Source organism: Rana temporaria, chromosome 1 (assembly GCF_905171775.1).
Source record: "Rana temporaria chromosome 1, aRanTem1.1, whole genome shotgun sequence".
NCBI classification, from domain to species: domain Eukaryota; kingdom Metazoa; phylum Chordata; class Amphibia; order Anura; family Ranidae; genus Rana; species Rana temporaria.
Genome location: NC_053489.1, coordinates 669442837 through 669470445, shown reverse-complemented (window position 1 = coordinate 669470445; position 27609 = coordinate 669442837). Strand labels below are relative to the sequence as shown.

The following is a 27609-nucleotide window of genomic DNA, read 5'->3' as shown; positions in this document are numbered from 1 at the left end:
ACTTTAATTGACCGTGTGTGGGGGAAAACGTCGTTTTATGTCTTGTAAAAAACGACCAAAAAAAATTGAAGCATGCTTCAATTTTATGTGTCGTTTTTCAAAACGTCATTTTTTACTTCACAGAAATTGACCGTGTGTAGTAAAAAACGTTGTTTAAAACGACGTTTTTTCACCCGCGCATGCCCAGAAGCTAGTTATGAAGCGAGCTTCAATGGAAAAAGTGGTGAGAACGTAACCTCGCTTTGCTAGAAAATTGTGAGAAAAACGATGGTGTGTAGGCAACTTCGTCTTTGAAAATTGAAGTTTCAAAAACGTCATTTTTTACTTCACAGAAAATGTCATTTTTTTTCATCACATAAAGTGATGGTGTGTACGGGGCATAACAGACAGAAAAGCGCGAATCGTCTTTTACTAACAAGGAATCAGCTAAAAGCAGCCCCAAGGGCATGGAACTCCCCCTTTAGAGTGCCGTCGTACGTGTTGTACGTCACCGCGCTTTGTTCATCATTTTTCAAAAACGATGGTGTGTGGGCAACGTCGTTTTTAATGATGAAGTTGGAAAAAACTTCGTTTTTTGGACATGCTGAAAAACGTCGTTTTTTTCCATGCCGAAAAACGATCGTGTGTACGGGGCATGAGAGTCAGAAATGAGTGTAGTGATAAAATCTGACACCTGTTGTATCTCTTATTTCCCTTGAGATAACCTGCAATAATGCCGCCATCTTCTCCATACTATGGCCTCATCATTGTGGATTCCCACCAGCCAGGTGAGTGTATAAGCAACGGCACATTACAGTGTGGCCCCCCGGCTTTGAACCCTTTCCTGGGTGACACATGGAGGCTGCATTTGATGACCTCGCAGTCTGTAGATACGACAGTGGCTCAAATTTTTTTGGGGGGCGCAAACAAACAAAAAAAAACCACATCAATTGCAGCCACTGTACCCATTAATTGTTGCCACTGTGCCATCAAATGCAGCCACTGTGCCATCAAACGCAGCCACTGTGCCATCAAATGCAGCCACTGTGCCATCAAATGCAGCCACTGTGCCATCAAATGCAGCCACTGTGCCATCAAACGCAGCCACTGTGCCATCAAACGCAGCCACTGTGCCATCAAACGCAGCCACTGTGCCATCAAACGCAGCTACTGTGCCATCAATTGTCGCCACTGTGCCATCAAACGCAGCCACTGTGCCATCAATTGTCGCCACTGTGCCATCAAACGCAGCCACTGTGCCATTAATTGTCGCCACTGTGCCATTAATTGTGGCCACTGTTCCATTAATTGTCGCCACTGTGCCATCAAACACAGCCACTGTGCCATCAATTGTCGCCACTGTGCCCATCAATTGTCGCCACTGTGCCCATCAATTGTCGCCACTGTGCCATTAATTGTCGCCACTGTGCCATCAAACACAGCCACTGTGCCATCAAACACAGCCACTGTGCCATCAATTGTTGCCACTGTGCCATCAATTGTCGCCACTGTGCCCATCAATTGTCGCCACTGTGCCATTAATTGTCGCCACTGTGCCATCAAACACAGCCACTGTGCCCATCAATTGTCGCCACTGTGCCATTAATTGTCGCCACTGTGCCATCAAACACAGCCACTGTGCCATCAAACACAGCCACTGTGCCATCAAACACAGCCACTGTGCCATCAATTGTCGCCACTGTGCCCATCAATTGTCGCCACTGTGCCATTAATTGTCGCCACTGTGCCATCAATTGTCGCCACTGTGCCATCAATTGTCGCCACTGTGCCCATCAATTGTCGCCACTGTACCCATCAATTGTCGCCACTGTGCCATCAAACGCAGCCACTGTGCCATCAATTGTCGCCACTGTGCCCATCAATTGCCGCCAGTTTGCCCCTTAAAATGACGCCAGATTGCCCCCCCCCCGCCCTGATTGGCTGAGACGCCTGTCGGTGTTAACCAGGGAACGCACACCCCATGTGTCCCCTGGTTAACTATTTGGAAGCAGATTACAACCCTCAGGCTGGCTCTGATAGACACTTCCAAAGCCAACCAGCCGCCGTTATTCAGATGGTCGGCGCTCACCAGGGGGCCGGCCATCTGAATAGTGGGCAGCGACAATACATAGATTAATGCAATACATGAATCTGTGTATTAATTTTCAGTGGCGGTGCGCGAGCGAGAGGGGGCGCTGCTCCTGCGCCCTCTATTGAGGCACCGCCACTGAGATACGAAGGGTGGTGACATAACACTCTCCATCTCATCCAATTAGAGAATGCTTTGCATTCAATCAGAAGATGCAAAGCCTTCACTGACTGGCGCCCGTGCCGGGTGGCCGACCTCCTGTGTTCAGAATGCATCAGGTTGGTAGAGTCCCTCTTTTTATAGCAGGTTTCCCCAGTAGAGTCTAGCTTTACATGTGTCCCACAGCATCTCCTCCTCTACATCACGGAGGCTTCTGCCTCGTGTCTCCTCCCTCTTCCTCCTAGGCGTCCAATAGGATCGCCGGTCCTTTCAGCCAATCGGATGACCTGCTTCCTGATTGGCCGGGAGGATCAGTGTGAGAATAGCGAATATTCAATCGCTATTGTCGCACAAATGGGTGGGCTCGGAGGGAAGTGCCCTGCGCCATGAGCCCACCCTATTTTGAAGCCCTGCATGTAGATTAGGGGGCCTGACGCACTGCGCCCCGAGCCCACCCAGTTGGGTGACAATAGTGAATTATTTTTCGCTATTGTCTATCTAATTTTCATCGTAGCCAATCAGGAAGCAGGTCCTGAGACCCGTCACCCGATTGGCCCGAGAGGAGAAGCGATATAATTGGCCGCCGAGCAGGAGGAGGAGGGAGGAGACACAGGGCAAGATGCCGTGAAGCAGCAGGAGAAGGAGACGCCGCCCGGAGCAAGCGCTGCCCGCAACCTAGATGGGGTAAGTGTGGGGCTGGCAACCGACCAACTGGGGGGGGCCTGTGATCTGACGGACCGGGTAGGTAGAAAATGGCTCCCCCCCCAAAAAAATATATATATACCACCAGCCGCCATTGGTCTGAACCCAGGGAGTCAGGGGACTTACAGGGTCGGGGCCAACAGTGGGGTACAGATACAGCAAGCGGCCTTCATGGAGGTAGCATTATAAAAATGTCGGGGGGGGGGCAGAGAATGCAAGGTCAGTGTGAATAGGAAGGTAGGGGTAAAGAGAAGGGGGGTGTGTTTTACTGAGGAGAGCTCTGAGAGCTGATTGGAGGGAAGGGGCACAGCACACAGGAACAGTTTTGAGGCTGTCAATCAGCTAGAGGTCCCTCCCCTGTCACCTTTTTTTCTCTTGGTGTCAGGAAAACTTCTCAGAAGTGACTCACGCTGATAGCAGAAGAAGGAGGGAGCAGACAGAAATGACACTTAGGGGTAGATTCACGTAGATCCGCTTATCTTTGCGGTGGCGTAACGTATCAGATTTACGTTACGCCTCCGCAACTTAGACGGGCAAGTGCTGTATTCTCAAAGCACTTGCTCCGTAAGTTGCGGCGGTGTAGCGTAAATCGGCCGGCGTAAGCCCGCCTAATTCAAATGTGGATCAGGGTGGCGTGTTTTATGTTAATCTTCTGTGACCCGACGTGATTGACGTTTTTCACGAACGGCGCATGCGCCGTCCGTGGAAATCTCCCAGTGTGCATTGCTCCTAATACGCCACAAGGACGTATTGGTTTTGACGTGGACGTAAATTACGTCCAGCCCCATTCACGGACGAGTTACGCAAACGACGCAAAATTTTCAAATTTCGTCGCGGGAACGACGTCCATACTTAACATTGGTACGCCGCATGTACTCCACCATATAGCAGGGGTAACTATACGCAGTGAAAAGCCTAACGTAAACGGCGTAAATGTACTGCGTCGGCCGGGCGTACGTTCGTGAATTCGCGTATCTTGCTGATTTACATATTTTAACGCGTAAATCAGCGTACACGCCCCTAGCGGCCAGTGTAAAAATGCAGTTACGATCCGACAGCGTAAGAGACTTACGCCAGTCGGATCTAAGGGAAATCTATGCGTAACTGATTCTAAGAATCAGGCGCATAGATACGACGGCGCGACTCAGGCCTTGTACACACGACCGGATCTGTCCGATGAAAACGGTCCGCGGACCGCTTTCATCGGACATGTCCGCTGGGATCATTTGGTCTGATGGCTGTACACACCTTCAGACCAAATTTCCCGCGGACAGGATACGCAGTGATGTGGCCGCGCCGATGACGCGACGACGTGCGCGACCCTGGAAGGTCAATGCTTCCACGCATGCGTCGAATCACTTTGACGCATGCGAGGGCTTTCGGCCGATCGGACATGTCCGGTGAGTCGTACAGACGACCGAACATGTCCGACGGACAGGTTTCCAGCGGACATGTTTCATAGCATGCTAAGAAACATTTGTCTGCTGGAAACCCTTTCCGCTCGGCCGGGAATCCGGTCCGGTCGGCCGTACAGACGACCGAACATGTCCGCGGAAACTGGTCCGCGGACCAGTTTCAGCAAACATGTTCGGTCGTGTGTACAAGGCCTCAGAGATACGACGGCGTATCTGGAGATACGCCGTCGTATCTCTTTTGAGAATATGGCCCTCAGTGCTCTGGATTGTGACAAGTACACACTATAGAGGGATGTGCTTTGTTCATATTTTGATGTCTGAGGTTTACAACCACTTTCATTTTATAAGATACAAGACAGCAGATATAATTTTGTGATTCTCCTGTGTGTGTCCAGTCCCTCTGCAGGGGATCTGGGTTGACGTCCAGGTGAAAGGCTTTGTGGCGGACGTATCGGCGACTCTCAAGTATAAGAATGAGGAGGAGAATGCGGTGGAAGCCATCTTTGTCTTCCCCATGGATGAAGACTCCGCCGTCTACAGCTTTGAGGCCACAATAGAGGGGAAGAAGATTATAGCCGACCTCCAGGAGAAGGAGCAGGTAATGAGGACTACAAGACAAACACATCAGAACACATGAAAATTTCATCTGAGACATAATTATACACGCTGGGGTCCCATATATGCAAATTGGATGCGTTTTGAACCGCATCCAATGCAGCCGAAGATGCCTGTAACGGTCACCACCGTTTACGACCTTCCATCCCATCCACGACAGCTCATCTGACACTCCAACCGTCCAACAGGCATCAGACATCCCAGAATAACGAGACTTGCTCCATTACTGGTTTCAAAATGAAGACAACTTTAATGGTTTCTTCTCAGCTTATATACAGTACAAGGCATGGAAGTATTCAAAGGGACAATTAAATCTCCACCCCCCTAATCACACACTAAGGCTAATTACTAAACATTCCTTCATTAACAGCAAAACAAACAAAACACCATCACACAATGATCTCCTTCCAATCCACATCCCCAGACAGACGCTCTGTTTCCGACAAGTACATTCCACACATAAACAGTATTTAGCATACATAATTAGAGGTCTGGGAGCAGACCTGGATTAACAACTTTACACAAGGACAATGGAATGTCTTCCAGGCCCTGACTCAATTAGCATGTCACTAGTCAGGGCTAAGCATAGAAATGGGTCATAGAATATTCTTTGCAGGCATTAAGGAATATACTGTAAATCACTGTCCACGCCAAAACAATCCAACATGTGTACCCCATCTCCTGGCTCAATCTGTGCCCAAAAGTGACTCCTGTTACAATGCCCTTTACCGTAAGAATAATCATAATGGCTGTTGAGCCGCTTGATCGTTCTTACAGGCAGCAGGAAGGGAAGCCCCCGCTACTCTTCGGTGCTTCTGCGGAATGCGCCGGGAATTAGTCATAAAGAAAACCGAGGGCCATATGGTCCCCGGCAGTCTCTATGATTCTCAGCGGCCCAATCGCGACGTTATGATGACATCACGTTCGGGCCGGCGGAAGTAAACAATGCCAGGGACTTGGCTGGAACACCTGTGATTGTTAGTTTTTTTTTTATCTCAGGCTTTTCAGCCTGGAGGAGAGATGTGGGGTCTTATAGACCCCACATGTCTCCATAAAGAGGACCTGTCGCACACTATTCCTATTACAAGGAATGTTTCCATTCCATAGGGCATTTCAGCAGCATTTACAGCTTCCGGAACTGAAACCAAATTGGATGTAGATCATAGGCCCGGATTCAGAAACGAGATACGACGGCGTATCTCCGGATACGCCGTCGTATCTCTGAGTGCGGGCCGTCGTATCTATGCGACTGATTCAGAGAATCAGTTACGCATAGATTTCCTTAAGATCCGACCGGTGTAAGTGTCTTACACCGTCGTATCTTAGGCTGCATATTTACGCTGGCCGCTAGGTGGCGCTTCCGTATAGTTACGTGAGGAATATGCTAATTAGGTATTTACGCCGATTCAGAAACGTACGTCCGGCCGGCGCATTTTTTTACGTCGTTTACGTTAGGATTTTTCCGGCGTAAAGTTACCCCTGCTATATGAGGCGTAGCTAATGTTAGGTATGGACGTTCCTGCGCCGAGTTTTGAAAATTTTACGTCGTTTGCGTAAGTCGTTGGCGAATAGGGCTGTACGTAAGTTACGTTCACGTCTAGAGCAATGACGACTTGCGGCGCAATTTCGAGCATGCGCACTGGGATTTTTTCACGCGCCGTTCGTAAAATACGTCAAATACGTGGGGTCATAGTGAATTTACATAAAATACGCCCACATCATCCCCATTTGAATTAGGCGGGCTTACGCCGCCACACATACGTTACGCCGCCGTAACTAAGGGCGCAAGTTCTTTCTGCATACGGAATTTGCACCCTAAGTTACGGCGGCGTATTGTATCTGACATACGTTATGCCGCGCCGGCAGATACTGCAATGTATCTGAATCCGGCCCCAGATTTGCAAAACTAAACTGCTATAAAAATGTACAGATTACATGACCGTAACCAGTTTGCTGACGCTCCCTCTCTTCTCCAGGCTCACAAGACCTACGATGAGGCCATCAGCCGGGGTAGGCAAGCCTTCCTCCTGGAGAAAGATAAGACCTCAGGGGACATCTTTAGCTGCAGTGTCGGGAATCTCCCTCCTGGCCAGGAAGCCGAGGTCACCCTGCAATACGTACTGGAGCTGCCTGTGGAGGCAGATGGAGCTGTGCGCTTTGTACTCCCGGCCGTCCTCAACCCGAGATACACCCCAAAAGGTACAAATAAGCTTTTTTTTTCCTTCAACGTTTGTGTAAGGCCCCATGCACACGAGACGCTGGTAAACGCGAGTTCAGAGGCATTTGGACAGCTTTTTCAACTGCCCCTGAACACATTCAATGTTATCCTATGTGTCCATGCACACAGTCAAGTTTTTCTGCGTTTTTCGGCAGTTGCGTTTATGCTCATTTTTTCAGAAGCAAAAAAATGGGTTCAGACGCAAACGTTTTCGCGTTTCAGACGCAAAACGCGGTACCGGCCTTTTGCTGCGATTTCGTTTATAGGCGTTTTTAAAGGTGACCTATTTTTTTACATTAGAAATCTCAAAAATGATGGCAAATGATGAAAAACCATACAAAAAAAACATTAAAAAAATGTAATTGCTTGCATTGCATTGCGGACAATCCACAACTTGTGGTAGGTGACGTGGCCAGGTGACGTGGCAAGTGGACAATCCACAACTTGTGGTAGGTGACGTGGCCAGGTGACGTGGCCAGTGGACAATCCACAACTTGTGGTAGGTGACGTGGCCAGGTGACGTGGCCAGTGGACAATCCACAACTTGTGGTAGGTGACGTGGCCAGGTGACGTGGCCAGGTCATGTGGCAAGTGGTCCTTGAGTGGTTAATAGTTAGTAATAGTTAAAGGGATACTAAAGGGTCGTTTTTTTTTTTTAAATAACAAACATGTCATACTTACCTCCACTGTGCAGTTCGTTTTGCACAGAGTGGCCCCGAAAGCCGTTTTATGTGGTCCCCCGGTGACTCTCTCGGCTCCTCCCTGTATCAGATAACCCCCTAGGAGAAGTGCTCTCCCGGGGGGGGGTTACCTTGCGGGCGTGCTCCTGTTTCCAGAATTTGGCGTCCATGGCCGCTGAATGCAGAACTCAGCTCCGCCCCCTGGCGCCCCGCGTCATTGAATTTAATTGACAGCAGCGAAAGCCCATGGCTGCGCTGCGATCAATCTATCCAATCAAGAGCCGAAAAACCCCGGGCAGACAGACTGCGCGTCCTCGCTGTGGGTCATTCCAGGGCTCAGGTAAGTAGAACGGGGGGCTGGGGGGACGATGACTTCCAGAAGTTTTTTCACCTTAAGAGCCCTTTCACACTGGTGCATTTTTGCGGCATTTTTGCAGGAAAAATAGCGCTCATAAAACGCTCCAAAAAACGCCCCCTCCATTAAAATGAATTGAAAACGCGGTACAAAAACGGTAAAATAGCAGTGTTTTACCGCTATTTTAACGCTCCGCTATAGGCGTTTCCAGTGTGAAAGGGCTCTAAAGCTTAAGGTGCATTAAGGTGAAAAACAGGAGGGTTTACAACCCCTTTAAGTTATTAGTTATTATTTCAGATTTTTGGATTTGCGAATTTTTAGAAGTTTCACATTTTCGAATATTTGAGTTTGCGAATATTCGTAAAAAAAATTGTTAAATGGGTTTTCGTTAATTCGGATATTTCCGAATGAACAAATTTGTTGAAATTCGTTAAACGAATTTGGAACAAAACAAATTGCACATGCCTAGTCACAGGGATCAATTTGGAATCTAACAAAACTACTTGGGCCAGATTCTCGTAGATCCGGCTTATCTCTGCGGCGGCGTAATGTATGTCATTTACGTTACGCCCCCGCAAGTTTTACAGGCAAGTGCTTTATTCACAAAGCACTTGCCTGTAAAGTTGCGGCGGCGTAGCGTAAATCACCCGGTGCAAGCCCGCCTAATTCAAATGAGCCGGGTAGGGGGCGTGGAGCATTTAAATTAAGCGTGTTCCCGCACCGAACGTACTGCGCATGCGCCTTCCGAAAAATATCCCAGGGTGCATTGCTCCAAATGACATCGCAAGGACGTATTGGTTTAGACGTGAACGTAAATAACGTCCAGCCCCATTCACGGACGACTTACGCAAACGGCGTAAATTTTTACATTTCGACGCGGGAACGACGGCCATACTTAACATTGGTTGCCCCTCAGATAGCAGGGGCAACTTTACGCCGCGCAAACCTAACGTAAACGTCGTAACTTCACTGCGTCGACCGCGTGTACGTTCGGGAATTCGCGGATCTAGCTAATTTGCATACTCGACGGGGAAAACTACGGAGGCGACACCTGGCGGCAAAAAAAAAAAATGCATTTAAGATCCGATTACGCCTGTCGGATCTAATGGATATCTATGCGTAACTGATTCTAAGAATCAGTCGCATAGATACAACGGCCCAGATTAGGATTTACGACGGCGTACATGGCGTTGCGCCGTCGTAAGCCCTTTGAGAATCTGGGCCCTTGCGTTTTAGCACTATTTTTACTTTATAGGAAAGGATGACGTCCATTATCGCACAGGAATATGGTAACATGAAACGATGCTGATCTGCATTTTTTTTTATCTCAGGGAGATATTTCCTTGTTATCTCTTCCAGATCATGATGTGAGCATAACAGCCGCAAATCCAGAAGTGGCGGTTGGTGAGATTCCGTACACGCTGAGTCTGAGAGCTCACTTCCAGTCTGCGTATGGCATCGCTAAGATCGAGTCCAACTGTGACATCACCAGTCTGAAGTACATGGATAGAGACAAGACCAGTGCCAAGGTGAGCGGGACACCAAAAAGTATCAAGGCTCTTTTCTTTAGCTGACTGAATAGGATACCTGCAATAATCTAATACACAGTGCCAGGGTTAAAGTGGAACTAAACCCCCCTATCCTTTTCAGCCAAGGAAGCTGCCATCTTGACAGTTAGCACTCCTGGCATGCCTTTACATTGATGGGTTTAGTTCCACTTAAAGCGGAGTTCCACCCTATTTAAAGTCAGCAGCTAAAAAGAGCGTAGCTGCTGAATTTTAACCACTTAAAGCGGAGTTCCGGCCACAATTTAAATATAAATACCCCTGTAATACACAAGCTTAATGTATTCTAGTAAAGTTAGTCTGTAAACCAAGGTCCATTTTGTTAGGTTGTTACAGCATTTAGACACTTTATAAAATAGAAATTGACTGGGGCCATCTTAAGTGTGGGCATCATGAAGCCAGACTGTATGACTTCCTGGATTTCAGCCTTGCAGATCTCGCACATGCTCAGTGCTGCACAAGCAGTGTCAGATCAGGTTTCAGCACCTGTGCTGTCCAAGTCACATGATTCTTTGAGACTGGGGAGTGCACAGACTCCTGGAAAGTTACACCCACTACATTCCCAGGAGTCTGTGCGGTGTAGGTTAGGAAGCATTAAGATGCAGGAAGAGGGAAGATTAACTATTCTGCCTAGCAACAACACTTTGAAGGCATCTAAAAAAAAAAAAAAAATTCGTAAAGGACTAATGAAATTTTTTTAAAACTACTGATGTAATGTTATATTTATGAGTGGAACGACCCCTTCACGCCGATATACGTCGGCAGAATGGCACGGCTGGGCACATCAACGTATAGGTACGTTGTCCTTTAAGCCCAGCCGTGGCGACCCGGTCCGAAGCTCCGTGACCGCGGGACTCGCGGACCTGATCGCCGCTGGAGTCCCACGATCGGTCCCCGGAGCTGAAGAACGGGGAGGGCCGTGTGTAAACACACCTTTCCCGTTCTTCATTGTGGCGGCGTCATCGATCGTGTGATCCCTTTTATAGGGGGACACAATCGATGACGTCACACCTACAGCCACACCCCCCTACAGTTGTAAACACACTTGAGGTCACACATAACCCCATCAGCGCCCCCCTGTGGTTAACTCCCAAACTGCAACTGTCATTTTCACAATAAAGAATGCATTTTAAATGCATTTTTTGCTGTGAAAATGACAATGGTCCCAAAAATGTGTCAAAATTGTCCGAAGTGTCCGCCATAATGTCGCAGTCACGAAAAAAATCTCTGATCGCTGCCATTAGTAGTAAAAAAGAAAAAAATAATAAAAATGCAATAAAACTATCCCCTATTTTGTAAACGCTATACATTTTGCGCAAACCAACCGATAAACGCTTATTGCGATTTTTTTACCAAAAATATGTAGAAGAATACGTATCGGCCTAAACTGAGGAACATTTTTTTAGATATTTTTGGGGGATATTTATTATAGCAAAAAGTAAAAAATATTGACTATTTTTAAAAATTGTCGCTCTATTTTTGTTTATAGCGCAAAAATTAAAAACCGCAGAGGTGATCAAATACCACCAAAATAAAGCTTTATTTGTGGGAAAAAAAGGACGCCAATTTTGTTTGGGAGCCACGTCGCACGACCGCGCAATTGTCAGTTAAAGCGACGCAGTGCCGAATCGCAAAAAGGGGCAAGGTCCTTTAGCTGCATTTTGGTCCGGGTCTTAAGTGGTTAATAAACAGACACTCACCTGTACCACGGTCCAGCGATGCGGGCGTATGAAGCCTCCCTTAGAATCAGAGTCAACTATACTCTGATTATCCCTTAACTTTTAATAGCACCGGTACTTGGAAGTACACAGGCGCTACACAACAAGACTTTGAGATCCTGCGAGATCTCACAGATTAGGTGAAGGATCTCCCTGAAGGCACTGATGACATAATTCCTGGTACCTTTTCCCTTCACTTCCTGTCCCATAGCCAAACAGAAATGAGAGCAAATCCCACTAAGGAAATTCCTGGAAATCAGACGGTTCAAAAGAGCTAGTGTCCTCATTGGAAGATTTCCTCTTTATTCCTGTTCTGGTGACAACCTAAATTTTTGATTTCACTTAACAAATGACAAATAGAGAAGGTGAATCCCCCTTATAGAGGCACAGGGCCAGATTCATAAAGCACTTACACCGTTTTTTTTGGTAGATGCACGGCGTAAGTGCAGATTTGCGCCGGCGGATCGCTGCGCCTTACCCAGAGAACCAGATTACGCCTCCAAATAGACTTCATCGCCTCGGTGTAACCTTTCCACGCCGGCGCGGCGTTGGTGCAGATTTACGCTGGTCCGATCTGGCGTGGCCATGGTTTTTTTTGTTTTAAATATGCAAATGAGGTTTTTGGGCCGATTCATCAACTTAAGCTTGTCCGGCGCAGGCTACTCCCGGTGAGCGGAGCTGAAATTTCCGGTGCAAAGTTACACCTCATAAAAGCAGGGGTAGCTTTGCACCAGACTTGCAGAGGTCAGCTGGAGAGCAGCTAAAGCAGCAGCGTTACAAACGACCTGAGCAACAACACTTGCTGGACAACACATAGAGGCGGTCCCCATGTTGGGAGAGGCCCTCAATAATTACAGCCCTCTCCTCTGGGCTGAAATTGGTCATCCGCCCACCTGAGGATTCCTCATCAGCCATAACTGCCCCACCACAATGCAAACCACCTAGCTTAGAAAAAAAAAAGCTTCAGTACATTTGCACCTGCAGGGCGGAAGTCTGGGCTGATTCATGGACTGGGCTTTGGTAGTGGGTCGGCGGAGCTCAGGGATCACGCCGGGGCGCAGTTCTGAGCATGTGCAGATTGGGGCATTTACCCCTGGATGTCACTGAGCATGTGCGGTCTAAGATGCGCCCCGGCGTGACCCCTGCACCACGGTCGGCACTTCATTAGCATAGGGTGACTCCCAGTTGGCCTTACCCAGCCTTACGCCGTCTAAAACCCGCCCCGCTGGGGCATCGTATACAAAAAAAGTTTCTTGAATCACCTAACTGCCTCTCCGCGCTGGACCGGTGTAGTCTAAAAATGATGCACCACGCCGGTGCAAATCTGCACCATTGTATATGAATCTGCCCCACAGCCCGCAATAAAACCTGACAGACATTCCAATCTCTCTTTACAGTGGCCAAAACAAAGAAGTTAGCTTTACTTTAAGTTGGACAGAAATGCCCGGATTCACATGCAGCGGCGCATATTTATGCCGCCGTAGCATATCTCCTTTACGCCACGCCGACGCAGCGCAGAGAGGCAAGCACTGTATTCACAAAGCCAGTGCTGCCAAAACTGCGCTGGGTTTCCTAGGCGTAAGCCGGCGTAAATGGAAGTGGGCGGGAGCCATGCAAATGAGGCGTGACCCCATGCAAATGATGGGCCGAGCGCCAGACAGATATGTATAACGAACGGCGCCTGCGCCGTCCCGTGGACTCATCCCAGTGCGCATGCTCAGAATCACGTCGAACTACTCCCTAAGATACATGGGATCACTGCCTACGGCGTGAACGTAACCTACGCCTAGTCATATTCACGTCCTACGTAAACTATGAAAAAAATACGTAGGCTTGTGTTCCCTGGTGCAGCCCTTTGCATGGATGCTGCTGAGTTACACCTCCTTTATGGGGCATAACTTTACGCCGGACGTATGACTTTACGCGCACTGCGTCGGACGTACGTACGTTCGCGAATTGGCGTATCTCCCTCATTTGCATATGTGAATAGAAAATCAATGGGTGCGCCAAATACGTCCAGCGTAAATATGCGCCCACTCTACGCCGGCGTAGGCAAGTTACGTCGGTCGGATGAAGCCTATTTTCAGGCGTATCTTAGTTTCTGAGTCCGGCGCATAGATACGACGGCGCATATTTACACTTACGCTGCGTATCTGGAGATATGTCGGCGTGAGTGCTTTGTGAATCCGGGCCAAAATGTTCAAACTACTATTATGTTTTTTTTCTCCTTTTGCAGGTGTCATTAGCGAAGGGGCACAAGTTTGATCGGGATGTGGAATTTTTGGCTTATTACATGGATGTAAACAAACCCAGCGTCATTGTGGAGGCGGGGCTTGGATCTACAGATGCTGCTCAAGAATCAGGACTGACTTCATCAGGTGACAAAATAAACTGATGTGACATCTACAACTGTCACTGCGTCATAGTACAATTACTCAACACATAGGACCCCTTTTACACTGAGGTGGTGGGTCTGGTAGTGGTAAAGCGGTGCTAGTTTTAGCACCGCTTTGCCGTCGTTTAAGCTGCGCTTTTTGGGCGCTAGCGGGGAGCTTTTAACCCCTGCTAGCAGCCAAAGAAACTGTTAAAATTGCGTGTGTTGCAGCGCTTCTGAATCATTTATTTCAATGAGCAGGGGCGGTTTAGCAGCGGTGTATAGACCGATCTCGCACCACCCCAAAAATACTGCTTGCAGGACTTTTTTCACATCCTGCAAGTGCAGTTTTGGGCACCAGTTCTCAAAAAGGACATCGGAGAACTGGAGAAAGTGCAGAGAAGAGCAACCAAACTGATAAGAGGAATGGAGGAGCTCAGCTATGAGGAAAGATTAGAAGAACTAAATGTATTCACTCTTGAGAAGAGGAGAATAAGGGGGGATATGATCAACATGTACAAATATATAAGAGGTCCATACAGTGTACTTGGTGTTGAGTTATTCACTTTACGGTCAACACTGAGGACAAGGGGGCACTCTTTACGTCTAGAGGAAAAGAGATTTCACCTCCAAATACGGAAAGGTTTTTTCACAGTAAGAGCTGTGAAAATGTGGAACAGACTCCCTCCAGAGGTGGTTCTGGCCAGCTCAGTAGATTGCTTTAAGAAAGGCCTGGATTCTTTCCTAAATGTACAGAATATAACTGAGTACTAAGATTTGTAGGTAAAGTTGATCCAGGGTAAATCCGATTGCCTCTCGGGGGATCAGGAAGGAATTTTTTCCCCTGCTGTAGCAAATTGGATCATGCTCTGCTGGGGTTTTTTGCCTTCCTCTGGATCAACTGTGGGTATGGAGTTGGGTGTATAGGATTGTACTGTGTTTTTTATTTTGTTTTTTTATTTTTTGTGGTTGAACTGGATGGACTTGTGTCTTTTTTCAACCTGACTAACTATGTAACTATGTAACTAACTATGTAACTATGCACTGCCCCAGTGTTAAAGCATTTGGGCTTTCACACTGGGGAGGCATGAGAGGCGCTTTACAGGAACTATTATTAGCGCTAAAACGCCTGAAAAGCGCCTCAGTGTGAAAGGGGTCTTAGTGTGTTATTGTGCACATGTCCACATGATGATAAATGCTGTATTGTGAGCTTGTTTTATCTCTTCCTGTTAGTATATGTAGCTCCCCCGCTGACCTCCAGGAGGCGTAATGGTATCCCCAGAGATAGGGTGGGCTGACATTTTAAGTGTAGATTACTTCCAAGCATATAATCACCTCATTTCATGTGAAGAGTAAAATCAGTAAAAAAAACAATAGTGCATAACACAACTTATAAAATGTATAATGTGCAAAAATGGTTATTCAAGTGCAAAAAAATAGTGCTCAGTTCATAATCCTTCACAATCTTCTTTCTTAATGTGGAACACATTAATGTACACCACCACAAAAAAGTGTTTCCAAAGCCCCGTCACCACAAATGGAAATAGAGAAAAATAACAAAAAGTCCCCCCAAAAAAAGAAGAAGAAGAAATCCAGGATGTAGAGGGATCACTTGTTCAGAGACTTCAGCACTTCCAGTACAGTATTGGATGGTCGCTATGCACTAGGTAAACTTTTTTTTTTCCCACCATAAATGGTTAACGGAACTCCTTATTAGATATTCAGATCTCTCAAGGAGATCACAGAACGCCTTGCAAATATGTCATGTTCCAAAGTTACTAAGCCAAATACACTCCAAGGAAGGGATTGAAATACAAGAGAAGGTCCACATTTGTCCAGATGTGAACCTCCTTGTAACGGTCATCACCGTTTACGATATGCCATTCCATCGCCCCACGACAGCTTATCCGACACTCCAACCATCCAACAGACACGATCCATTCCCCCAGAATTAAGACGAGACACAAGCTCTGTTTTTCTGGTTCCAAAACAAATGAATGAACCTTTTAATGGTAAAACTCAGTCTTTTTATGCAGTTACAAGCATGTTACAGTTAATCACAGGGATAAAGACACACTCCACCCACACATTCTTTTAGATAATGACATTCAGGTGAGTTAATTACTACTCATTATCCAGACGGTCTGTCTCCGCATTTAGAGGGGTTAATTACTACAGCTTGACAAGTCACATTCCACATCTTAAGAGTCGGTTCACACAGCAGCGGCGCGACTTCGGGGGCGACTCTGCAAGTCGTCCTGAGGACGACTTCAGAGGCGATTTGCAAAACGACTTCTGTATAGAAGTCAATGCAGGTCGCCCCAAGCCGCCCCCAAAGTCGTACAGGAACCTTTTTCTAAGCCGGAGCGACTTGCATCGCTCCTATTAGAACGGTTCCATTGCATTGAATGGGACGCGACACGTCAGGCGGCTGAGCCGCCTGTCGTGTCGCCCCAGTGTGAACCGGGTCTTACAGTGTCATTAGCATACATAATGAACAGGTCTTAGGAGCAGACTCAATTAGCACAATGGACACAAAACAGTATTAGCATCACACAATGGAATGTCTTTCAGGAGCCAGCCTCAATCAACACCTCAAAGCTAGACATCTGACCCTTACAGACTCAATCAGTACAATACACACAACACAGTATTAGCATCACACAATGGACAATGGAATATCTTAGGAGTCTATTGACCTGGTGTGGGTCAGCATGAAATCGCCTGCAATATTTTCAGATCTCCTGCAATACATGAATTATTATTTCTCAGTCACCCTATGCCCAAAAGGGGCATAGGATGACCCTAGACCCAAGAGTCATTAATGAAGCTGGCACAGGAGTACCCCCCATCCTTCAAAGGTCTTTGGGTGTCACGGGCCATTCCGTTACACTCCTCTTGTATTTAAATCCCTTCCCTGGAGTGTATTTGCCTTAGGAGTCTGGAGAGTCCTTTTGGATCGGGACATATTTGGCTGCAGAGCAGCAAGACGTTCTTTGATCTCCTTGTGAGATTTGAATAGTAATCTATTTGTGGTGGACTTTGGGAACACTTTCTTGTGGTGCTGTACATTAAAGTGGAGTTCCACCCAAAAATGGAACTTCCACTTTTTGGAATCCTCACTCCTCCCCCCCCCTCCGGTGTCACATTTGGCATCTTTCAGGGGGGAGGAGGGAGCAGATACCTGCGTAATACAGGTATTAGCTCCCACTTTCTGGCATAGATCACCTTGGTGATCGAGGTGACCTATGCCACTTCCTACGCCTACTCTGTCCTCCCCCCGCTGTCTTCTGGGAGACACACAGGTCCCAGAAGACAGCAGGGACCAGTGAGGACACGCAGCGCGACTCGCCGATGCGCAGTAGGGAACCAGGAAGTGAAGCTTCCTGAGTCCCTCACCGAGGATTTGCGGCAGCAGCAGCCGACAGCCGAGTGACCACTCGGCTTCGGCTGCCGACATCGCGGGCGCCTTGGACAGGTAAGTGTCCATGTATTAAAAGTATTTGTAGCTGCTAGCTTTTAATATTTTTTTTAGGCTTTAAGGCCTCATGCACACTGGACGTTTTTGAACATTTTTACAGCAGCTGTTTTTGGCTTCAGATGTTCATATCCCGGCTTAAATAGGTCGATTGGTGCTTGTACAGGATGTGTGTGTGCATGTGTGCACATGCTAATATGTTTGTGTGAGTGTGCCAATGCCCATTGTGCAATGAGCCTTTGCTCATAATAATGAGCATACAATAGACTTCTTGTCCCAACATGAACTGAGCTTCTCTCCCCACTGACACCAACGAGAGGACATTTGTTATTCCCACTGACGCCAGGGCATTTTTTACTTCCACTGGCCACGGCCCAGCCCCTCTGAAGTCTCAAGATCAGTAAAATTGTCCTTTTTTTAGAAAGTTTGGAGGCCACTGCTCTAAAACCAGATGGCTTTTTTACCCATGAAGGATAAGGGGGTACCTTTATTTTTGCTGCACAAACATGAGATGTTTAGTCATTATTGGCAAAACTTTAACTATTTTTGGAGGATGTCAAAAGTATTGTCTGAATATGTTATTCTTTCTCCTCTACTTCCATCTATGCCTCCTCCATTGTCTCATCATTCTCTTCTTCCTTGATCCTAAATGTCCTTTTTTTTTCTCAACTTCGGCCTTGGATGGCACAATTATATAACAAGAAGTACAAGAAATAGACTACTGTATATTACCGTATGTACTCGAGTATAAGCCGAGTTTTTCAGCAATTTTTTTGTGCTGAAAATGCCCCCCTCGGCTTATAATCGTGTAGCGCCCCCTATACTTTCAGAAAGGGCACTACGCTAAAGTTAATGGGAGAATGAGAGAGATAAGTTGCTCTCATTCTTAATTTTGTTAAATTTGGCTGTCGCCAAATCCTGGATTGTCCTGTGGGTCAGTCTGTGCATCCAGAGATATGGTTTCATCTCTGGACGGCAGATGGCGCCGGAGGGATCCAGGCAGAGCCGCTTCTTCCCAGCAGCCAATGAGAGGAGTTGGGCCTCGCTGAGCATGCTGGGAGGGGGTATTTCTGTGGCGGAGGCTGTTGTTCTGGGTTCTTCGCAGGTTCCTGGTTCCAGGTGCGGCACCCACCTTTAGGGTGTGCGCACATCACGGGCCCCACCACTATGGCCTACCTGGCCTGGGGTCGCGCACTACGCGGAGTTCCTGACTCTGGGCCTCCTGGCCTGGAGCAACTGATGCCACAAAGGGGCCCCAGTGACTTACTGGTTCCCCACTTCTACTGAGGAGATCCCAGGCTGTATACCGTTCGGTGGGGGATCGGCTTGAGGAGAACCCGGAGGCAGGTTATCCAAAAGGGCTTGAACAAACCATCGGGGATCTGGTGACCTGACATTGACAGGTACACTTGCACTGTCAACTGGTGACCCTAACGTAATTTACTGGGAGGATTCGCTCTGCTGTTCAAAGTAAATCTTGCACTAGGCCTGTGGCAGAGGCCCCAATATTCAATCAGAGCCAAGTCGGTGGCAGAGACTTGTTCCTCCCAGCAACCTAAAGTGACACTCCGGCTGCCAGGCCTGTGGCAGGGGTCTGTCCGGAGGCACTTCACCCACTCTGGCTGGAGTGGCGACGTATTGATGCAGCTACAGAATAGCAGGACTGCTTTTCTCTATCCAAAGCCTGATACCGCAATGTTCCTTTATTTCATCAACCTTTTCTGTCTACCTCAAGTTGATGTTGGTCGTGTTGGACCAAGGAAATAAAGCATTCAGAAAATTTCATCTACCGATTGGATATTTTATTTCTGCTCTACTCACTACCTTCACCCCTAGACACTACATAGAGGTAACTTAATACGCCGATCCCAAAACAATCAGCGGCTCCTGAGGGGGTAGTGCTACACTCGAGTAACCTTTTTGCACCTGATATCCCGGACTTTGGGTCCCCTGGACCCCACTTGGCACACATGTAGCCCCACTCTTCCTCTACAAGTGTGCAAAGTTTGTTGTCTGGGGGACCTACGGCCGGGGAGCACCGATTTTTCAAAGTCGGGCACCCCTTCCATAGACTCCCATGTTAAACGTCAGTCTATGTTAAATGGTAAATTCTACAGTGATTTTGGGGACCTGGTACCGGCCGGTCGTAGGTCCCCTGGACCCGAAAATTGGCACACATGTAGCCCCAATTTCTCATCTACAAGTGTGCAAAGTTTGTTGTTTGGGGGACCTACGGGTGGGGAGCACCGATTTTTCAAAGCCGACACCCCTTCCATAAACTCCCATGTTAAATGTTAATTTCTCCGGTGACTTTGGGGACCTGGTACTGGCCGGTCGTAGGTTCCCTGAACCCGAAAATTGGCACACGTATAGCCCAATTTCTCATCTACAAGTGTGCAAAGTTTGTTGTTTGGGGGATCTATGGGTGGGGAGCACCGATTTTTCAAACTCGGGGATCCCTTCCATAGACTCCAATGTTAAACGTCAGTCTAGGCATGGGCACAGTAAGGCATGGGCACAGTGAGGCATGGGCACAGTAAGGCATGGACACAGTGAGGCATGCACATGGACACAGTAAGGCAAAGTGAGGCACAGTGAGGCATGTAGATGGACACCCTAGGCTTATACTTGAGTCGATACGTTTTCCCATTTTTTGTGGTAAAATTAGGTGCCTCGGCTTATATTTGGGTCAGCTTATACTCGAGTATATACGGGTACATAAATTAAATATTACAAAGTAACAAAGTGACTACACAACCGTAAATAGACCCCACCCACTCTTAAATCACTCTTAATGGGTTGACACCAATTTGTTGGTAATACCAATGATAGTCTGTGACAGTAGGGAAGGCCATGAAAATAGTTTGGTGGGTGGCCTCTGTAAATGCCGTGTGGAATATGTTGGAGTAAAATGAATCCGTTTTTTAGTCTCTTTGTTACAATCTTACTTTCTCCCTGTGTTCTGTAGGGTCCATCATGGCGGAGTCAGTGGCCATGTTGAATTTTTTCCCGAGTTTCCCAGCTGGACAGGAGCAGTCCGATTGCGGCGAGTTTATTTTCCTTGTAGACCGATCTGGAAGTATGGAGTGTCCAATGAATTCTGAGCCAAATGCCCCACAGAGGATTCAGGTTGCCAAGGTCAGTAAATTGTCCAAACTCACCATGTAAGACTGACAACTATGAAAAGGTGTCTCAGGATCCTTGTTGTAAATTTAAACAGTTGCACGTTTATGATAAAACAGTCATCTAGACCAGTGTTTCTCAAACTTTTTTTAGTCAAGGCACCCTTTAAAGTGGAAGTCCATGCAAAATCTAAAATCCCTGCATCTATAGACACCAGGGATCTAACACTAACCTCTCTATCCCTGTAAAGAATAGACTAGTATACATACCTTTTTTGGAAGCCGATCTGACCCGCTCCAACCGGATCCCACGCTGAGCTGTCAGTCACGGTTTCACTGTGCAGTGGAGACCGAGGACAACGGAAGCCCCATAGTAAGTCTATGGGTGACCTCACTTTCCATTCATTTCATTAAAAGCGCCCCACTAGTGGCCGAAAATGCGCCGTGACAGCTTTCGGCTTCATGTCCGGGAACGCGTGTCCCGCTGCACTCCCGGAATGGACAGGCGACCGCCTGGGACCTGTCACGTGTCCCAGGAAATAGCCTAGAGGGAGGGGCTGCCTAGGGGCAGAGGAGGAGTCGCCTAGGCGGTCCCTAGGTGGAAGTAGGAAGTGGGACAGGAAGTCCCACTCCTACCGAAGTCCACACTCCTCCCCCAAAAAATTGCATGTAAGGGAGCGAGGAGTGCTTAAAAGCGGAAGTTCCACTTTTGGGTGGAACTCCGCTTTAAGCTGTGAATATACATTTCAGCTTACGTTATTGACCTGTGTAAACAACAGGCTTTTTATTTAACCAAAGCAGGTAAGCAATGCCTATTTCCCGCAACATGGTTAATACTATTAAATAGCTGAGCCAAATTTCGACCCATGGTGGTGTATCACCGCTATTTTTTGTATATTTTAAGTATGTTCAATATGTTGGCTTTCACCCTATCCATTGTCTTTCCTCTGCAGGAGACACTGCTTCTTATATTAAAGAGTTTACCTCTCGGGTGTTACTTTAATATCTATGGCTTTGGCTCCCGTTTTCAGTCTTTCTTCCCGTGAGTATAAAAGTTGGACTGTGGGCAGATGTTATGTATAGCAGCTTCATTAAAAGGCTTTAAATCCATAATAAACCTTTATAGTATGGGCTTCTGTATATCAGTGTTATGATCATGGGCGTCCACTGAAATTTTTTCAGGGGGGGTGCTTCCGCAGCGGTGATACACATTTAACCCTTTCTTCAAATGCTAGCAGGGGTTAAAAGCGCCCCGCTAGCGGCCGAATATTGCAGCTAAAACTATGGTAAAGCAGCACTTTTTAGCGGCGCTTTACCGATAACACGGCCAGTTGGCAGTGTGAAATAGCTCTTGAAATAATTCAGCTTCACTCCATGCCCATATAAATATAGCCTAGAGAATGTACAGACCTCCCTTCAGCACAGACCCCCCCCCCCTTCAGCACAGACCACTTCATTGAGCACAGGCCCCCCATTCTGCACAGACCCCCCCTTCAGCACAGCCCCCCCATTCCGCACAGACCCCTCCATTCAGCACCTCCTCTGCCCTCCAAGGCTGATTGGCTGCTTTCTTAGTTGATACCAGCCAGGTAAATACAGAACCAATACACAAAATGATGAAATCATTATAACTTATGGCCTCAGTTGTCACAGAGGAGAGGGAGAAACTGATGTTCCTCCTTCTTCTTTGTGTGCTGCCAATCCGACCAGATGGAATGGGAGTGCCTGGGAGAACAGGGGAGGGCTTTGGTTGAACGCAGCAGGGATAGTGCTGCCATTGTCCATTAGCAAAGATGCTGAAAAGGAGATCCTGTCTATGCTCGGGAGGAGGGAAAAGGAGACCCACAGACCCTGGTAAGTTCCTTGCTGCCCAGCCACTCAACAGCGCCCCCTTCTTATGGCGCCCATGGCACTTGCCATGGCTGCCATACCCTAGATACGCCACTGTTCCCAGCAGCCTTTTGTCAGTGTGAGTTGGAGAGACCTGGAGTAAAAAAAGGAGAGTTACTTGGGTGTTTTCAGGGAGAAATAGCTGCCAATGTACAGTACTATATGCAATACTATCAACAATACACTGAATTACAGTGTTGTGGAGTATATATTATTGTACTATTTACATTACACTGAATTATAGTGTGGTGGGTTATATATTATTGTACTATACACATTACACTGAATTACAGTGTTATTGGGTTATATATTTGTAGCGCTACCCCCGAAGGAGCCGCTGGTTTGTTTTGGGATTTACTCTGTTTGACTTGGCTCACCCCTATTTAATTTACTCAAACCCTCCCTTGACACATCAGAAGTCTGGTATTGCAGGGTATTGTGACCTCTGCTTGGCTGGAGTCACAATAGCAGGCACACAACATGCAATAACAATATGCCAATAGTATTACCTGTTCTGTTTGGATGGTCCCTCCAGACTAGAAAATACACTCCACACAGTTGATATATTTAAATCAGAAAAGATAAGTTTACTTTATGTGAACTTAGCAAACAGGCTTAGATTTACATCACAAGCAAGCAACTGGCAGGTAATGACTCACTGTGATTCAGTAAGGGCCCTTACTGGAATCAGCAATTGATATCAGCAGTTAAAGACCTAAACTAAAGAATGGTACCATTCACTTAACTAAACTAGGCAGTCTATGCTCGCGAGCGCCCTCTAGCGGGCAGTCCTGTAAACAGTTAGAGCTCACGTTGCGGCCAGTTGGTGCACGTTAAACTTATAATCCACAAGTGGCAATTGATGAATGAAGCTACACAACAGAGTATCTGGAACAGCAAACGTTGGTGAACTGATCGCCTGCCAGCGTCAGTCACTTCTATAAAACACTTAAACGGTTTATAAGGCCTCCAAGTCTCAGCAGGAGGCCAACATGTGTCTCCGGCCTGTGAGGTGGCACTAAGGTGTCTGTCTGAAGGGGAAGTAGGAGTTGAGTGTGTGCTCTCTCACCCGACAGGCCGATCCGCCTGAATTCTCCTCAGAAGGCGTGTTGGTAGAACACTGCTCCGCAGCATAAGGATCCTGGACGAGGATGCTCCACTGTTTCAGTTGTCAGCTGGGCTGCCTCTTCGATCTCCGGAAACACTGGCTGGATACTGGAGTCTTGCTTCCTTCTGGATGGCTGGTCTCTCGTGGTTTTAGGCCCAGGCTTCTGGCCTAACAGCACAACTGTGTTGTGTCAGCAGCTCCGCAGAGGAGAAGAATGCAGGTCCCGAGAGAGCGAAGACAGCCACTCCCTTTCCTTAAGTAACCTCCCCCATAAGTCTGTGCGGAGGTGTCACATGCTCAGGTGACGCAGGGCATTGTGGGAAGTGTAGTCTGTTTCTCCTAAGAGTCAATGGAGTCCATATCTCCTGCTACTTGCAGTCCCACAATGCATCGCTTTCTTAAAGGTACAAGCAAGAATAAAGTTCCAGCGGGGATGGCCTGTCATTAGACTCCGACTGAATTATTGTGGTGGGTTATATATTGTACTATATACATTACACTGAATTCGTGTGGTGGGCTACATATTATTTCACTTTATTCATTACACTGAATAACAGCGTGGTGGACTGTATATTATTGTGTACCCCCCTCTGTGTTTTAGAACTACATTTTTGTGGTATAGCCGCGCTATCCCATTGATTTAATTGGGCAGCTGTGGTGGAGGAGCACACCGCTCCAAAGATGCGGCTAGCAGGACTTTTTTTACCGTCCTGCTAGCGCAACGCTCCAGTGTGAAAGCCCTCAGGCTTTCACACTGGAGACAATAGAGCAGCACTTTTAGGGCGGATTGCAGGTGCTATTTTTAATATATAGCGCCTGCAATACGCCCTCAGTGTGAAAGGGGTGTTACAACGTCAGTTATTGTTTGGCTGCTTTTTTCATTATTTATATCCACTCTCAGACTGTTGGAAACATTTAGTTGATAGATGGACATCAGAGAAGCACAGTGTGGTCTTGGTAAGGCATGTTCATGCCACAACAAATTTCAATTCTGGAAATTGTGTCAATTCTTCTGGTATTTCAGGCATATTAGCCCTTTGTAGTGCCTTCTGTAGCTCTCGATCACCCTTCAATCTGCCCCATGTGAGTTGCAGTTTACATCCGCTCCAGCAACCATATAATATGACCTTATAAAATAATGTCACCCCAGGGAGAGTGTGGAGTACACACAGCAGTCCATGGAGGAGGCGGTGAAGAAAGTGAATGAAATGGACGCCAGCTTTGGAGGAACAGAAATTCTCCAACCTCTACAGAAGATCTACCAAACACTCGGGAGAGCCGAGCACCCCCGACAGGTATGTGAGGCTGTAAAGCATTTGGTAGCTGCTGCTGAGTGTGAAGTAAGAGAGTTCCAAGCACTCAGATTATGCCCCAAGGGTCAAAGGTCAGGAGGTGTGTGTCGTCAAAGGTCAGGAGATGTGTCCCCAAAAGTCAGGAGATGTGTCCCCAAAGGTCAGGAGGTGTGGCTGACCCTGATGAACTTCCCTTCGAGAAGAAGACCAAGACTTAGGGATTGGACTAGGGACCTCCCCCAAGGGTCAAAGGTCAGGAGGTGTCCCCCCCAAAGGTCAGGAGGTGTGGCTGACCCAATATAACTTTAGTATGAACTACTATATTAAAGCAAGCCAGTGAAATAGAGTGTTGATCAGTTTATACTTAAAGAGGAGTTCCATCCAAATTTGAACTTCCGCTTATCCCACTCCTCACCCCCTTACATGCCACATTTGGCATGTAATTTTTTTGGGGGGGGGAGTGGGGGCTTCAGGAAGAGTGGGACTTCCTGTCCCACTTCCTCCTTCCTGTAGGCGACTAAGCTTAATCGCCTACAGGAAGGGGCTGCTGTAGGCGATCGCCTAGGACACGTCACAGGTCCTAGGTGATCTCCTGGCCAATTACACGGCGCAGCGCCGGGCCGCGCCGCTCGCGCATGCGCAGTGGGTGCCCGGCCGTGAAGCCGAAAGCTGTCACGGCCTGGGTGCCCACACTGAGAATGAAGACGCCGGCCGGGGAGGGGGGGAGAGGAGCGGAGCCCCGGCCGGCGCGTCGCTGGAGCAGGTAAGTGTCTGTTTATTAAAAGCCAGTAGCTACACTTTTTGTAGTTGCTGACTTTTAATAAACATACAAATTGGCTGGAACTCCCCTTTAAGCAATGCTGGTTTCAATGGTCTCCTTCCCGTGGGGTATATGAATCCATACCCCATGGCACATCTGTGCGTGTGCAGCCATGGGCTTGAATGCACCCAGGGATTGAGGCATTGCACCCGCACCGGCATGGATGTCACATTGGGAGCAGTGGCTTTGTCTGTGCCCCAATTGACAGAAATGGGATTGCCAACACGGGGATGCATGGAAGACCTGTGCATCCCCGCGTGTGGGTAATCACGGCCAACACAGGGGGCATGGATTCATATGCTCGTGTGAACATGGCCAATATAATATGTTGAGCTTTTTCTTATACTGTTGTATTTCCCATCTCTGCCCTCTCTCCAGCTTTTTGTCTTCACGGACGGAGAAGTCGGAAACACGAAACAAGTGATTGATGAAGTTCAGAAAAATGCTCAAAAACACCGGTAATTCTAAATATTTCATCCTTCTGTTTATATTGAAATCTGACAACCGTATCCTATCTCACTGTATCGTAATGTCATCCTCCACCACCTATAAACCTGACAGTTCTGCCGTCTGATGGTGAGATATAATATTTCAACATCACTATTCAGATACATTGGCCTATTTGTTTTTGCATTCAGGATCACTGTACCATTTTTTTTACAGAGCATCGTGGGTTTTCTAAAGAGAGAAAATAGCAAAAACTGCTTGCTTTACGACTGTCTCTCTCTGATGTAAACTATGTGAGAATTAATCTGTAAACAGCAGGAGGGAGGCAGATAAATCACTGGTCTGACTTATTCAGTTATCATTGTATATATGTGTAAATATCAGCTTGAGCTACTGAGCTCTGTAATGACAAGGACACAAGAAGAAAGAAAGAAAAAAAAAACGATTTAAACATTAATCACTTCAGCTCCGAAAGGTTTGACCCCCATTCTTGACCAGGAAATTATTTGCTATGCGGCACTTCCTCACTTTAACTGACAATTGCATGTTCATGCAATTTTTTTTATTATTTAACCTCTTAACCCCCGGACCATATTGCTGCCCAAAGACCAGAGCACTTTTTGCAATTTGGCACTGCGTCGCTTTAACTGACAATTGCGCGGTCGTGCGACGTGGCTCCCAAACAAAATTGGCGTCCTTTTTTCCCACAAATAGAGCTTTCTTTTGGTGGTATTTGATCACCTCTGCGGTTTTTATTTTTTGCGCTATAAACAAAAATAGAGCGACAATTTTGAAAAAAATTAAATATTTTTTACTTTTTGCTATAATAAATATCCCCCAAAAATATATAAAAAAACTTTTTTTTCCTTAGTTTAGGCCGATACGTATTCTTCTACATATTTTTCGTAAAAAAAAAACGCAATAAGCGTTTATTGATTGGTTTGCGCAAAAGTTATAGCGTTTACAAAATAGGGGGTAGTTTTATGGCATTTTTATTAGTATTTTTTTTTACTAGTAATGGCGGCGATCAGCGTTTTTTTTCGGTACTGCGACATTATGGCGGACACTTCGGACACTTTTGACACATTTTTGGGACCATTGGCATTTTTATAGCGATCAGTGCTATAAAAATGCATTGGCTTACTATAAAAATGCCACTGGCAGGGAAGGGGTTAACACTATGGGGCGGGGAAGGGGTTAAGTATGTCCCTGGGTGTGTTCTAACTGTAGGGGGGTGGACTCACTAGGGGAAATCACTGATCTTCTGTTCATACATTGTATGAACAGAAGATCAGCATTTTCCCCTCTGACACGACCAGGAGCTGTGTGTTTACACACACAGCTCCCGTTCCCCGCTCTGTAACGAGCAATCACGTGTGCCCGGCGGCGATCGTGCCCGCCGGGCACACGCACGGGAGACGGGGCAAGCGGGGGGCGCACGCGCCCCTAGTGGCCTGCGCGAGAGTCGACATTATACTACGGGCTCTCGCGCAGGGGAGCCGACTTGCCGCCGTAATATGACGGTGGCCGGTCGGCAAGCAGTTAAACAAGAAAAGACTGACCGTTTTGAAAGAAAAACAATA

General features: G+C 47.2%; 1 protein-coding gene across 1 annotated transcript; it reads left to right on the top strand.

The window, feature by feature from the left end:
- Positions 1-703: 703 nt before the first annotated feature.
- LOC120924601 (von Willebrand factor A domain-containing protein 5A-like) lies at positions 704-26041 on the top strand. The gene is made up of 9 exons (XM_040335592.1): positions 704-767; positions 4740-4942; positions 6936-7158; positions 9572-9741; positions 13732-13873; positions 20316-20485; positions 21423-21511; positions 24618-24762; positions 25958-26041. Exons 1-9 carry the CDS (start codon positions 713-715, stop codon positions 26039-26041), a joined length of 1281 nt encoding a protein of 426 aa, XP_040191526.1. The 5' UTR covers positions 704-712.
- The last annotated feature ends 1568 nt before the right edge of the window (positions 26042-27609 follow it).